The 15,468-nt window shown below is 54.4% G+C and overlaps 1 protein-coding gene across 4 annotated transcripts in view; it reads left to right on the top strand.

Annotated features, from left to right (window-relative positions):
* Window positions 1–6,133: 6,133 nt before the first annotated feature.
* Window positions 6,134–15,468, top strand: part of SH2D3C (SH2 domain containing 3C) — a 29,459-nt gene continuing 20,124 nt past the window's right edge. The window contains exons 1-2 of one of the 4 annotated variants that reach the window (XM_010984308.3): window positions 6,135–6,297; window positions 8,342–8,819. In XM_010984308.3, coding sequence (XP_010982610.1) covers window positions 6,261–6,297; window positions 8,342–8,819 — 515 coding nt within the window. In that variant the 5' untranslated portion in view covers window positions 6,135–6,260. Of the gene's footprint in view, window positions 6,298–8,341; window positions 8,820–10,470; window positions 10,695–15,468 lie in introns of those variants that run through there. The other 3 variants (XM_031450505.2, XM_031450507.2, XM_031450509.2) reach the window with 3 other exon arrangements.

Below are 15,468 nucleotides of genomic sequence, written 5' to 3'. Positions count from 1 at the left end.
CGCTGCCGCTCTGGCGCCCGATCCGGGGCCAGCCGCAGTGCCCTGCTCCTCCTCCTCCGACGGCGCCGCCTCCGCCGGGCTGCGCGGGGCGGCAGGCGGGGGGGCGGCCCCCTAGCCGCGGCCTGGGGGCTCCCTGGCCGGGCCCCGGCCCGGGGCGGCCGGGCGAGGGGGCCAGACGGGAAGAGCCGACGAGGAGACGGCCCGAGAGCCCGGGAGGGGGCGCGTTATAAAGGGGGAGGTGCCCCGGCCTCGCCCTCCCCTCCCCCAAGCCCGCCCCCTCCCTCCTCCCTCCCACCCTTCGCGGCCGCACCTGCCGCCGCCACCGCCGTCGCCGCCGCCGCCCGCCCGCCCGCTGTCCGCCGGCCGCCCTCGGCGCGTCACCGCCCGCGGCCCCTCCTTCGCCTTCGGAGGTGGGGCCCCGCTCTCCACCTGGCTGCGAGGCAACTCGCCTCGTGCCTCAGTTTACCCACACGTGCCAGCTGCCGCAGGAAGGGCCGTATTCCCCCGCTCGGGGTGCTCCCACCCCAGGCAAAGGCAGGAGGAGCCAAGGGAGCAGCCTCCGGACCAGGGAGGAGAGAACGGCCCCCTCCGCCACCTTCCCGGGCCCCCGCCACCCGCCGTTGATATAGCAACCGACGGCCGCTAGGGGGCGCGGCGACATTGGAGGCGGCTTGCGAGCAACGCCCTGGCCTTCCAGCCCTGAACCTCCTGTTCTCTGGGAGGTGGGGATGAGGCTCACAGGAACCCTGTCCTCACGGAGCTGTGCCCAAGCTGGTCGCTCCCCGGGTCAGTAATAACAGAAGTACCCAGCATTTACTTGGCAATCTTGTATGCTCAGGAAATGCTGGACATTCCCGCTGAATCCTGAATCAACAGCCCCATGGTCCGGATCACTAACCCATTTTACAGAAGAGCACACTGAGACTCAGAGTGGTGAAGTCATTTGCCCGGGGTCACACAGTGACAAAACTGGGGCTCGAACCTTGTCTATCTGAATCTGAAGAGGATTCTCTAGATTCAGGATATTTACGGTCGGGCCAGGAGTAGCAGTAGTGCTGTTTGAGGCCTGCTGTCCTTATGACGGGCACCAAGCCCACCATTCACCCATCTCCTTCTCTGACCCTATGTCTCTTTCCGCTACCCCGGCCCTTCGGTAGTATCTGTCTGATCTCTTCCTGGCTTCAGGAGCTTCCTGGTTCTTTCTGCAGCCCTATTTAATAACCAGCCCCCAACAAAGCTGTCTGTTCTTCCTCCTCTGCACCCCTGCAATCTGCTCTTTCTCTCCAGGATCCTCTGCCGATGGATCCTGAGTCCTCTCCTCCCCAGTCTGCCCTCTCCATCTGTCCCCCTTGCAGCTCTAGCCAGATCATTCTGTAATGGAGTCTGCATGGATTTCCCTCCACTGTCTTCGGGAAAAACCAAATTGTGACATTTGAGGCTCTTTCCAGCTCCCCTCCCACGCTGTGTCTACATGACTCTCCCCACTGTTTCCTAACTCCCTGCGCCTCCCCACCATCAGGGCTGTGCTCCCTGATTGCACCCCAGTACCTTCTCTACCTGCAGGAAGCCCTCCATGGTTGCCCTTCAGCTTACATGGGTTGGCCTTGAAGCTTCCTTGTTGGAGGGGTCAGAAATGGGTCTGGTGATCCTGGTGTCCCAAGAGACCCTGTTCTGCCAGGGAGGGTCTTGAAGGTCAAGCAAGGAGCAGACAGCCCTCTCCTGAAGGCAGTGTGGAGCCAGTGAGGATTTTAGGCATGTTAGGGAGTGATCTGGGGTCAGCTTCTTGAGTACACTATTAGAAGCAGGGTGGCCATTGGCTAAATTGGGGGTGGGGAGGGCAAAGAGGGAGAAAATAATAATTGTGCTAATTACAGTTTACTGAGGGAAAATAAATGGCCCAGGCTGTACACTTAGCACTTTATAGGAATTATCTCCATTCTCACTCAGCAATGTTGTACTATTATTACCTCTATTGTACACACACAGACACTGAAACTCAGAAGTGACATCACCTGGCCAGGGTCAAGCAGCTGGCCAGTTGACACACTGGTATTTGAACCAGGGCAGTCTGGTGCCAACCCCAAGCAATTATACATGTCAGGACCCCACCCATCTTGGCTGGGGGTGGAGTTAGGGTGTCGTCATGGCACAGCACCACCAGCCTGGATACCCAGGATGCCCATGGGAAGTGTGGGAGGGGGTAGTAGCACGGGAGGGGTCTGCCGTGGGTTTGGGTAGCTTCTACAGTCAGACTCTCAGGCTGGGGCCCCTGCTTGCTCGCACAAGCTCTCCCAAAGTCACATCCTGTGGGCAGAGGCCTCAGCAGAAGTTCCGGTGGTGTCATCACCTCCACCTCTATCCGTGGCCTGAACATTGCCAGTCACTTCCCCTCTGGGCTTCGGACCCTCAGCCATCCCTAGGGGAGGAGGGCAAGCAGGAACAGTCAGAAGCCCTTCAGAAGGCTGCCCAAGCCTGGGACCCCAGATCACGCAAGTGGAAGTGAGAAGAAGTTGGGTCCAAGCCAGAAAGAGTTTCTCTCTGACTTTGACTTCTGATTTGCTGGAAGAGGGAACCATTTCCCGCTTCCATGGATCAGCTAAGCTGGCCAGACCAGGCATGTGCCTAGTACTCAGGAAATGTTCACTGGTTGAAAGAGCCTCTGGTCCTGCTGCCACTTAACAGGGAAACTGAGGCACGGAATAGGAAAGGGAACTACTGGCCAGCTGTTTGACCCTAGCCTGGACCTTCTGTTTTCCTCCTCCAAGCCAGAACAGGGTGCCGGGCATATGGAGGAGAGGAGAAAGGCTCATGGACTGGGTTGGTCTTGGCTGCTGGTCTGTCTGGGAGATAAGGAAGGGGTCCCTGGATGGGGGATACAGGACAGAGAATGACCGTGTGATGCCCACAGCCCTGCAGTCCCATGGACATTCTGCACATACTAGCTGGGTACTGACTGTGCCTGACTCCATGTTGTTAGATGTCAGCTTCCTGGAACTTTACAGCACCCTCTTAGGAGGTTGCTATTATGGGGCCCAGATTACAAAAGAGGAAACTGGGGCTCAGAGTGGTGAACTGATCTGCCCAAGGCTACGCAGCCAGGGAGCTATGAAGCTATGTGCCTGGATATAAGACAACTGAGTCAAGCTGGGGAAGGATATCTACTGAGTCCTGCAGTATAGCAGGGCCAACGTGGATGCAGGAGTTCCTCTCTTGTTAGTTCTGCTCTCAGGGAGCATGAGATCTGTTTGGACCATGCAAATAAATATACAAGGGATTGTAAGATGGATGACGCTCTCAGTATAAACATGTTATTTCATTGCTACAGGATCACGTGAGGGATGTTGTATTTATCCCATTTTATTGATGGGAAGAATGAAGCTCAGAGAGGTGATGTGACTTACCTGAGTTCATGCAGATGGGGTCTAAACTCAGGTTTGCCTGGTCTAGTGCCTTTGACCATGGTGTCAAAAGCCTCCAATCCCTAATGGCATCTGGCCAGATTGCAGACTGTGTCCTAGACTAGGGGGGGCAAGAAGGGAGGGGACAGAAATCAGAGCAGGGTTCTTGGGGGCATGATGGCTCGATCTAGACTTCAAGGACTCAGTGGAGGAAAAGATGGAACCAGTTGAAGGAAGAGTGGCATCTGGGTGTGGGTCCAGCCCAAGCAAAGGCCTAGAGGCGGGAAAGTGCTTGTGTGTTCAGGGCTACGGAGCGGGGCTGGGCTGGCCTCCAACGCTGGCTGAGAAGGGCCCAGGGGACAGCCACCAGCCAGCAGGTCCCCAGCCGCACTCCCAACGGCCACTCAAGTCAGCACAAAGAGGGCTCTGAGCTCAGGGAAGCTGCCACACTGAGCTGCCACACTGAGCTCCATTCATCCTCCCAGGAACGCGGCAACTGCCCTGGCGCCTGGGCCAACGGCAGGGCCAGCCTAGCGCTGACAAGGCCCTTCCACCACGGCAACACAGCCTCTCCACTCCCGGGTGGGTTTCACACTGTGGGCCTGCCCCGGGGTTTTCGTGGCCTGTGCCTGCCTGCCTGCCCCTAGCCTGAACCACCCATGTCCCTCAGCAGCAACCCCCAGGATGTGCTGGGGCCACGGTGCACTGGCCTGGGCCAACATTTGCTCCTTTCATCCTTCTGACAACCCCAGGAAGTGAGGGCTACTGCGACCCTATTTCACAGATGAGGAAACTGAGATTCAGAGAGATAAAGTCTCTTATGGAAGGATCACACAGCAAATCAGGAGTGGGGAAGTCAGCACTGGCTGATGCCACAGCCTCAGCAGTTAGCCCAAATCTCTGCGACTGCCCCCTGGGAGAGAAACTGGGGGCCCACCCTCCAGTTGGCACCAGGAAGACCCCCAGCTACCGCCAGGCCACAGGCCCCTCTCCCTCTTCTGACAGCACCCCAGAAATGGGAGGGAGCACCGTCCTGGGAATTAGAACACCTGGGGATCTGTCTGTCCAGCGTGCTCCTCTTTAGCCTCAGATTCCTCATATGTGAAATGGGACAGTACCAGGATGGCCTCACAGGTCTGTTGTAAGGATTCAATAAACCATCTGCGGAGGCTTCCAGCTTCATGCCTGGCTCATGGTCAGTGCTCCGTAGAAAGAGCTGGAGTTGTACGCTCTTTTCCTCCCAAGTCCATGGTCCAGAAACCCCATCCTTTTATTTGAACTTTGAACACTTGTCACCCAGGCCTGTTTGCTGCCTGGGTCTCATGAGCTGTGTCCCTTTCCCTTCCAGGGCCTCATGTTCCCCCCTCATTCCATGGAGAAGTTTCAGCAGACCCTTCCCCCACCCAGGGCAATCATTTAGCTACCAGAGGGTGGTAGGAGATATGAGCATGGAAGTTAGGACCTCAGGCTCCACAAATGGACAAGAAGGTCCCAATTCTAAGTAACTCGGCTTTTGGGGGCTTCAAGTTCCACATCTGAGGACAAGAGAAACAACATTTGCCTCTTAGGGCAGAAGAACTTAGCCCTATGGCTGGCACATACTGAGTGATCAGAAAACGTTAGTCGTTGGCAGTCATTATTTTATGGAGGATGCAGTTGGACCCCATCTGACCTTGGACTTCCCCATCACAGCCTCAGTTGCCAGCTCCAGGGCTAGGATAATAATTTCCAATCTTGCTGGAGTCTCTGCAGGTTGACTCTCTACCTTGAACTTGTGCCTATTCTAGAAATTAGATGACTGAGGCTTCAGAGGAGGAAGTAAATTGTCCGCAGCACTCAGAGCTTGGATTTGAAGCTCCTGGTCTTTAAACTCCACTCCCTCGCCCCGCCTCCCAGCAGCTGTTGAAAGCCTCTGCAGGTGTCAGGAGCAACTTGTGTAAGGGGGGTTTCGTTTCCTCATCTCTGTTCTGCTCACGTGAGTGTACACACACACACACACACAGGCAGTAGGTAAAGGGAGCTGGAAGGGCAAGTTGTAACCCAGTCTGTGCCACGAACCCGCTGTATGACCCGGGGCAATCTTTCTGCCTGTCTGTGCCTCGGTTGCCCCATCTCCGCACAATGGGTGTGGTGGACCAAATTATCATCGTGTCCCTGGTAGATTAAAAAAGAGTGACCTTGCCTTGGTGGGCACCAATTCTGTGCCAAGCTTTGGACCAAGCACTGGACTGTGCGAGGTGGGCACTGTCAATACCCCCGACTCACAGAGAGGAAACAGAGGTTCAGGGAGGTGAGTCCTCTAGTCCAGGAGCATACGGTAACAAAGTGGCCAGCCAGGACTTGAATTTGGGTCTGGGTGATTTCCAAGCCAATGGGCCAAACCACGTCACTCTCCTGTCCAGCACTGCCAGTGTATCCCCCAGCACTGAGGCTTAGACTAAACTTCCCTGCGTGCAGGCCTGACTCCCTGCATCCTCTTAGTCCACTGCCCAGACCCCCTGACAGCTGTTGGCAGGTCCCCAGAGGCCCCCCAACCCAGTGGGCTCCATTCCCAGAGCCTGTGGTTTGTTCCCCAGACCTTCCAGGTCCCATGGGCTTGTGGTCTGCCCCCTGCCTTCCCACTGCTGAGGCCAAGGAGGAGGCCCAAGGGGCCAGGACTGGGGGAGGCCCCTGCCTCCGCCCCCAGTGGAGAGGATGGGGAGGGTGGGGCTGTGGGAGTTTCAGTTTGAAAATACACAGAGGAAGCGAGTGAGAAGGCACGAGAAAGGGGAAGGGGAGGTGAGGGAGGCATCTCAGCGTTGATGTCCAGAGCTTCCAGTGGCCACTTGCCTTCTAGCCGGGGGCTCTACATGATTTGTCAAGATGACGGAAGGGACCAAGAAGGCCAGCAAAAAGTTCAGTGAGTGTGGGCTACCGTTCGTACTGTCCTTCATCCCTCTGCCTATCTGTCCATCTCAGCCTCTCTCTGCCTCTGCTTCTTTGTCACTCTGTTTCTCTTTCTACCCATCTCTGTCTTTATCCGGAGGTCTCTGTGTCTGTGTTTCCATGTTGCCGTCTCTCCATCACTCTGGCCCAGTGTCTCTCTCTCTCCCCAGATGGTCTGGCTCTCCATCTCTGTTCTTCCCTTGTCTGCCTCTGGCCATCTCAATTTCTCTGCCTCTCCCCACCCCAACTCTTGGTCTCTCCATTTCTCTGTGTGTCCGTCTCTGGCTGCCTTTGACCTCACGGCTGGGCCAGGAAAGACCTCCACACTCTACCCCTTCCCTCTGGGCCTGGTTCACATGAGGTCTCAGGTTGGGAGTTGCTGGGGCGGGGGCGGGGGGAGGGGTGTGTGTGCATGGGATGCTGTCCCAGGTCCCTACCAGCAGTGATGCTAGGACCCAGAGCAACTCAATTAGGGGCCACACCCACCCATTGCTCTGTTTCCCCTGTTTGGTCCCAGCTGACTTCAGCTTCTGATTCCTTTGATCTGTCAGCACAGGAGTGGGGGTGTTCTGGGCAAGGATTATGACTGCATTCCACAGATGGAAAGACTGAAGCCCAGGGACGTGCCTGAGCTCATACAGGGCTACAGAGCAGGGCTCATTCTTGTGTCCTTGGACTCTGCGCCTCAGTTTCCCTCCCTGCCCCACTACTATTTCCTCCTGTCACCCGGTGCCCAGGAGACAGAACAAGTGGTGCTGAGAAAGGAGGCAGGTCGTGGTCCTCTCCGGGGCCTTTGGCACCATTTCTGCCCCATGGCACAGAGCAGAGCCTCAGCATTTTCTGACAGCGTTTGTCAAGAGGCAGAGGCTAAGGCCAAGCTTGGGCGGGCAGGGCTGGGAGGAAAGCCCCAGAGTACTGACCCCAGCAGTCCAGAGCCCTGGGCCCTTGTTCTGGCTCAGCCTTGCTTTGTGACCCTAGGCAAGACCCTTTCCCTCTCTGGGCCTCAGTCTCCTCTCTGGTCAAATGGGAGCGTCCTATCTAAGTTCCAAGGTGGTTTTGAGGACCTGAGAAGGCAGAGGATGCTGAGGAAGTGGAAAATGCCAGGGTTTTTCCTTTTTGCTTATCTGGGAGGCTATAGTGAAGTCAGTGAGATGTGGCTGTGAGGAGGGGCAGTCCCACAGCTGGGGACAGGGAGGAGAAGATTCACACACACCCCTGCGGAAATGAGATGGTATCACCCAGAGCACTGCTGCCTGAGTCCCTGACTGACGACTGACAGACCAACCATGGGCTCAGCTGACAGGAAGGAGAAAACCGCAGAGAGTGGGACCCTCAGGCTCCCGACAACCCCTTTCTCATTTTATCCTCACCTCAGGTTCACAGAGCCTCGTTTAAACACCCCCTCCCACCCCCAACATACATCACACAGGCACACACATATGTGCTTCACCTCCTGGCTGTGTGACCTTCGGCAGGTCATTTCACAGTTCTGAACCTCAATTCCCTCATCTGGAAAATGGGGGATTAAACTTGTGTCCTGGAGTTGTGCTGAGACTTCAGTGAGGTACTGCATGCAGCATGCTTGACAAATGCAGAGGCATTTACTGTGACCATCATCTTGGTTACTTCTTACAGAGGTTATTCTTGTGCCAGTCACCATGTTAAGCATGTTATTTACATACTGAGTTCATGCTTTTCTTCAATTCTTCCATTCCCCATAGGAGATGGGTACTATAATCTCTGTTTTACTGATGTGGAGAATGGGGCTCAGAGAGGTCAAGTGATTTGCACAAGGTCACACAGCTAGGATGTGGAATTCAAGCCCAGGGCTATGTGATTCCAGGGCTGCCATATTATACCATAACCCTTAGAGAGCATGTCAGCGAAGCTCCCAACCCTCTTTGGGCCCTCAGTGAGCACAAATGTTTCATTATTATTACTGCTAGCAGTGTCATTGTTTCATTATTATTACTGCTAGCAGTGTCATTAACTCTTTTCCCTCCCCTTCCCCCTGCCAGAGTTCTTCAAGTTCAAGGGCTTTGGGAGTCTCTCCAACCTTCCTAGGTCCTTCACTCTGAGGCGATCCCCGGCCCCCATCAGTATCCAGCCTCATCTGAAGCCTGACACCTTTGACGCCACACAGGATGACATGGTGACAGTCCCCAAGAGCCCCCCAGCCTATGCCCGCTCCAGTGACATGTACAGCCACATGGGCACCATGCCTCGCCCCAGCATCAAGAAAACTCGGGACAAACAGGCCACCCAGGAGGCCAAGGAGGTTGGCCCTGAGGCCCACCTGGTGCCCCAAAGTCTGCCTGACCCCCCAGGCTTGGAAGCAGCCAAGAAGGTGGTGGTGGGGACTGATGCCCCAGTGGAGGACATCCCAGCAGTAAGACCCAACTCTTCAGAAGTGGAGGTGGGCCCCGAGAGAAAACCTGAGGACCCCAGGGCAGACATAGAAGGGCAGAAAGCCTTCAGTAATGAGCCCTCAGAAAGGTAGGTGCCCACCAGGGGAGGGGGAGGGCAGGGCCTGCGGGGATGGTGTCTCCAACCTCCTGCTAGCTGAGCCTGAAGAGGACGCATAACACACACATGGGTAGAAACAGAACAAAACACACAAACACAACTACACATTAACCAAATACTTACTATAGACCAGGCACTGTGCTTAGACCTTCACTTGTACTTAATTCTCAAAAAAAAAAAAAAACTGAGAAGATAATATTATTTCCACATGACAGATGAGGAAACAGGTTCAGAGACGGAATGTCATCAGCCCCAGGCAGGTCGCACATTTGGCCAATGATAAAGTTGGGGCCTGAGCTAACTTACTCCACAGCCCTCGGCAGCCTCGAGCGTGGGCCCTCAGCTGCTGGTTGGGTCCAAGCCCAGTCACTGGATCCGTGCCCTGGGCCTCCTCACCTGAATCACCGTCTTTAATTCTGCTGGACAACACTACTCCACTTAGTCTAGAAAATTATCTGTCACCTAACTTAGTTATAGGGGGAGTTGAGTTGATGCAAAAATATAAATAGTGATGATATGACCATAGCTCTCATTTAGTAAGTACCCATTTTACTGGGTGTCAAAACAAATATGATTCACTGAGAACTCTGTAAAAGATTATACTATTATCCCCATCTGGAAGATGGGGAAACAGACTCAGCCAAGGTTGCAGAGCTGGGACTTGAGCAGGAATATGCCTGCCTCCAGTGGCTGCACATTCATCCACCACATTGTACCTACAATCTTCTAAGCCCTGCAGCCATGCACTTCATGCCCTTGGGAGACCCTTCAGTCCCTGGCTTTTCAACCCTCAGAGCCTTTGTCTAAACCACATCTGTCAGATATACCTATTGAAATAAAGAGGAGGAAAATAAATCTGAGTAAAAGTAACTCTAGAGTTGGTTCTGGAACCTCTCTTGCGTGGCTTCGCCCTGAAACACCAAATACAGTTTCTGTGTGCTGGGGTAATTGGTCTAGACCCCGCTTCGGAGGGGAGCAGGACCCTGTAAAGCTGCAGAGTGCATCCAGACCAGATTCCTGCCTCTTACGGACTGCATGACCTTGGGCAAGTCTGTTCCCTTCTCCCAGCTTCAGTTTTCTCATCTGATAAATGGGCATAACGATAGCACCTACCTTGTAGGGTTGTGGTGAGAACTCAACAATAACATATTTGTAAAATCTCAGCACAGTGCCTGGCACACCACAAACACTAAGTAAATGGGAATGTTTACATTTATGATTGATTAAACTATTGCTTTTCCACTATCTCTGGCTGCTCCAGACTGCCTTCTTTAGCCATTCCCCTCTTAATTTCGGCTTCATTCAGGCGTGGAGCAAGGACTGTACGTAGGGGAGAGGGCCTCATAGGTTCTGGAGCTTCCTGAGGTAATCGAAAGTTTGAGAAGTGCACTGGGAGTTTACGGAAGTAGGGAGCAGCGGGGTGGTGGGCGCGTCTAGGGGCGTGGCCTTTCCAGACAGCTCTGGAACGGGTGGGGAAGTTGGTATTGGTGAGGGGCGGGACGAGGGGGAAGGGTGTGCTCCGGGGTGTGGCCTTCACGTCCCAGACACTGATAGACGGGGAGAGGGCGGAGCGAGACAGGAGGCGGAGGGCGTGTCCGAAGCGGGGCTTGTCCTTCCCAGAGGGAGGAGTACGCGGTGGAGCGCTGCCGGGGGAGGGCGGAGGGCGTGCCTGGGGCGTGGCCTACAGGCCAGGCTCCTCCTCCGGAATCTGCTCGGAGCTCTGTTGCTCCGTTGCCTGAGAAAACCGGGAGCAGTCGAGCTGAGGAGGTCCCCAGGCTGCAGGCGGCGACGACAGGGAACCATGACTGCAGTGGGCCGAAGATGCCCCACACTGGGACCCAGAGGGTGAGTGTCCGAGCTGGGACCGAGGAGGGCCGGGAAGAGAGTGGCCTGAGAGGGAAATCCATGCCCCTGGGGCAGCTGACAAACCTAAATGAGAGTTTAGCATCAGGGACTTTTAAACTTTCTTGTGGTGTAACTCTGTCTCTGCCTTGTCCTGGCACAGGTTGGGCATCTTCCCATCACAGCAGTCCCAGAAGAGAGACACTTCTCATCTCCATTTTACAGATGAAGAAAGAGAGGTTACTTGTCTAGTTTGACACAGCTAGTGAAAGTCAGAACCAGGGTTTAAAGTAAACCTTCTTGGCCAGGCCTTCAACGACTAGGCGACCCTTCTCCTCCAGCAGGTCTTGAAAAACCTTGAGAAGGCCAAATCTGGGACCTAGCCTTCTTCTCAAGTGGGCAGAGATGGTCCTGGCAGTGCCTCTGGCATTAGGCCTGGCCTAGAACTGATGGGGGAAATAGAGAACCTCTCCCTCCCCACTCCTAATCATCTGGAGTGTCCAGGAGCCCAGAGGGGGGTGGGGTTAGAAGATCAGACTGAACCCCTTTCTGGTGGCCTAGGACCCAGTGTCCCACCTGACCTCTGGGCCAAGTAGGAGGCCAGGAATTGTTGAACATTTCTTCCAGGAGCCCGTGAAGCCCAGCTCTGTACTGAAGTCAGGGGAGCTGCTTTGCCTATGTGACCTCAGGCTTGCCCTCCCCTAATCTGGGCCTCAATCTCCCTGGCAGCCAAGATGGGCCTGGGATGGTCTCTGAAGATCCATCCATCTTGAGGAAGAGGGCATCTGAGAATTGCCACTAAGGTTGGGGACCTCATTCCCGAGTGTCCCAAGGGGGTCATCCCAGTGGCTGTTCAGGGAGCAGTCTAAGCGGGGGAGATGTGAACCTCCCCTACCCTCTGGGAAGCAGGGTGCACCTGGAGCAGAAGGAAGGAAGGGGAAGAGGTGAGGCTGCAGGAGTTTCCTGGTGCCCTGTTCCTTGCTGAGATCATGGGGAATGAGGAGGAAGGAGGGAGGAGGGGCCAATAGTACAGGGAATAAAGGCCTTTCGCTCCCAAAAAGGAGAGCACCAGCCTAGCCTCCTCCCACCCCCAGCACCCTCAGCCTTCTGCAGGGAAATAGTGGGTCCAGAGAGCCCTGATACTCTACCCTTCAGTGCCTGTTACAGAGGAGGAAGCAGAGGCTCAGAGAGGGAAGAGAGGTCCCCCAACACCCCCCCCCACACACACAGAGGAATTGTCAGGCCAGAGTCCCATCAGAGGACAACTGGCCAGGCCCCACGTGGAACACCCCATAGGTGCCATGTACCATACAAGCCCTATGAGGGGAGAGCCTCTATTTGCTGCATTTCACCAGTGAGGAGACTGAGGTTCAGAGAGGGGAAGGGACTTTCCTGAGGTCACAGAGAGATTAAGTGTCAGAGCCTAGATTTGGTTCCAACCTGATCAACTCCCAAGCCCAAGCTCTTAACCACTAGGCCACATTTCACCTCCAGCAAGTAAAAATCTCAGTGCTGTTTCTACCATTATTTCAAATGACTTCCCATACTTCCCTGGAAAGGCAGTAGTAGGAGCCCATTTTACTGATGAAGACATTGAGGTTTTGTAAGGTTAATACCCTGCTCAAGATGACACAGTTGAGTTGGAATTTCACTCATTTAAGTATTTACTGAGATGCAACTATGCTCTAGTCACTCTTCTAGGTTCTGGGGAGACAAACCCTTGCTCTCCTAGAGCCCCCATTCCAGTGTGGGGAGATAGATGATAAACAAGAAAAATGAATTATATGAACAGCCAGAAAAAAGCTCTACAGAGAAAGATTTAAATCAAATTAGGGAACTGGTCTTGGGGGGTAGTGGCTAGTGGAGATAATCTAGGAAGGTTAGGTAGGAAAAAAGTCTCAGTGAGAAACTGATGTTTGAGCAAAGGAGATGAGGGAACAGACCTTTTCTTTTTAATTGAAATATAGTTGAGGTACGATATCATGTTAGCTTTGGGTGTACTGGAAACAAACCCTCTTGATATCTGAGGAAGGGTGTGTGCCAGGATAGGGAGCAGCAGGTACAAAGGCCCTGAGGTAGGAGCGTTCTTGGCATGTTTGAGGAGCAGCAGAGACTTGAGTGTCTGGAATAGAGCAAGATGGGGGCTGGGGAGAGGAGTGGTGGAAATGAGGCCAGAGAGGAAATGGATTCAGATAAGTAAGGCTTGGAAGGCCCAGCAAGGACCTGGCTTTGATTCTGAGCGAGACGGCAGCCGTTTCTGGCCTTGAGCAGAGGAGGGCCCCAGTCTGTCTTATGTTTTACGAGAACTTCTCCTTTGAGGAGGATTTGACTGCAGTTCTACTGATTCTAAAGTGTCTCACTCGAGCATCCTTCCCTCCCTCCCAGGGACCCAGGCCCCTCCACTGCCACTCCCAGGGCTGTTCAGAAGGAAACTGGGTCTTGGAGAAGGTGGCACCCCATAGGAGAACTGGGAGCACCCCGTGTTGCCCGTGCGCCAGCCCTGGTGCCAGGCACTGAGAACAGGCCAAGACACTCGCCCCCGCCCCATTTCCTTTTGGAATGTTGATTCTGGTCCAAGAATTCCCAACACTCCCTAGAGTCTCACGACCCTCTCGGCCCTGCAAAGTGACGTCAGCTGCTGGGCATCTGGTACTGATTACCCACTGGGGGAGGGGGCTGTGGTGGGCCCAGCCTGTTCAGCCTCCTCAGGCTCTGGGCGGCTGGTCCTTGTCTTCCGAAGGGGCCCAGCTGCTCCTGGCTCTCATTTCCTGTGGAGACTTTCTCACAGCCCTCGAGACCCCCAGACGCCTCAGGCTGTGGGAACTGCGCTGGCTCGGGAAAGATGGACGGTTCCCCCCAACCCCAGCTGGAGCCACATCCCCTCATACCCTCAGGGGACCCCATTCACAGAATACTGGATGTATATGGGGTGAAAGCCGGGGAGGATAGGGGTCGGATACATCCGCAGCTCAGAGGCCTGCTGACTGTCTTTACAATATTGAACGTCTCCTTTCCCCTCTCTGACCCTCAGTTTCCCCATCTGTAAATGGGGGACAATACCAGCACCTGCTTCCCAAGGTCACTGTGAGGACTAGACGAGGTAGAGCATTTATCCTGCACTTGACCCCAGGAAGTACCAGTACGCAGGAGCTGGGTATGCTATCTCCACACCCATTTAAAGAGGAGGAAACTGAGGCCCAATGAGGGGGACTTGCCCAGGGTCACACAGCCTCCTCCATCCCAGCTGAGGGCCCTCTCCAGAGCCCCAGAGGATCTCCCCACTGTCCATTCCTGCTCCATTTCCTCTTCCTGATGTTGATTCTGGGCTCCTGGTCTGGCTGAGATATTATTTTTCTTTGCCCTCCCCTCCCCAGCATCTCCCCATCTCCATGCAGGAGCAGTCCCCATTTTCTGGGGGAGCCCGCCTCATGCAAGGAACAAACCAGAGCCAACTCAGGTCTCCTCTGAGCAGCTGTGTGTCCTGGGTCAAGTCACAATATGCAATTTTCTCACCTATAAAGAGGGGCTTCCATATAGGCATTCAGTCAGCACACACACCTTCCCATTTTGCTCATTTCCAGCAGGTGCTGGGTCTCAGCTAGCAGCTCTCGGGACTCAGACTCTTAGCTCTGCCCTGGGAAGGATGGCCCCTGATCTGCCCTCTTCTCACGAGGCTGGCACCCATTCTGAGCTCTGCTGGGGAGCTCACCCCTGTCAAGAAGACTGAGGGCACAGAATGGTGGAGAGGAGCAGGATGTCTCCAGGACAGTGGTGGCCCATCTTACAGGAGACAGGGCAGGGCAGAGGCAAAAGCCAAGGGCCTTCCTGGCAGGGAATCCCAAAGGCCCCATTGTGGGGTGTCCCTGGAGTGACTCCAGAGAGATGGGGCTTTCCACCCCAGCTCTCTCTGCTCAGGGCCTTTAAGGACTAAGGAGCACAGGGCAGGGTTGCTTCTCTGTCCAAGGTTAGTGAAGGTCGAAGTGAAGGAGGGAGAAAATCTTCAGCCACCCCTCCTCTGGAGGGCAGGATGCGAGATCTCCAGGTGTGGGGACTGGGGCAGTGAGGGGAGCTACGGGGGCTAAGGAAACTTCCTTCTCATAGGACCCTTGTGGCCCCTCTGGGAAGAGAGTTAAAATATGCCCATTTCACAGATGAGAAAGTTGAAGCTCAGAGAAGGGAGGGCAGGGGGAAAGCTGAGAAGCAGAAGGCAGAGGCTGGGGAAATCTCCACTCAAGGCCATATGACCAGACCCAGAGGCCCCAGGGGAGTAACTGGGGGACAAAGGGCAGGCAGGCAGCGGGGCTCTGCAGGGCAAGACTGCCTGTGGCGAGGGAGGGCCAGGGTAAAACAGGACAGCAGCCTCTCCTCCAGGGTCCTCGCCCTCTCTTCTGGGCCAGGATGGAGGCCCAGAAGGTAAAACTCAGACTGAAACCTGCATTGGGGAAATAAAAGATAAAGGGGTCTAATTACTGCTCATTAATTCAGTTAATTAAGCTAATGTATGCAATAAGTGGTATCAGTTATAAGGACATATCAGCTAATACAGGCAATTAAAGGGGTTGGTTATTTAAATAATTAATGCAACTGATTAATGGAACTGATTTCGCTCAATTGTCACTATTATTTATTAATTGATTTCACCACTAATAGTAGAGGGGAAGTGCCTTTTAAATCCATAAAATAAGAAATTAATTAATTAATTAATGGAGCTGAGTTTTTTAAATGGAAGCTTTGACTCCTGGATTTGATCATTACAAAGGGAGGGAGAATTTTTGAG

Source organism: Camelus dromedarius, chromosome 10 (assembly GCF_036321535.1).
Source record: "Camelus dromedarius isolate mCamDro1 chromosome 10, mCamDro1.pat, whole genome shotgun sequence".
NCBI classification, from domain to species: domain Eukaryota; kingdom Metazoa; phylum Chordata; class Mammalia; order Artiodactyla; family Camelidae; genus Camelus; species Camelus dromedarius.
The sequence above is the reverse complement of the archived record's forward strand: the minus strand, read 5'-3'. Positions and strand labels throughout refer to the sequence as shown.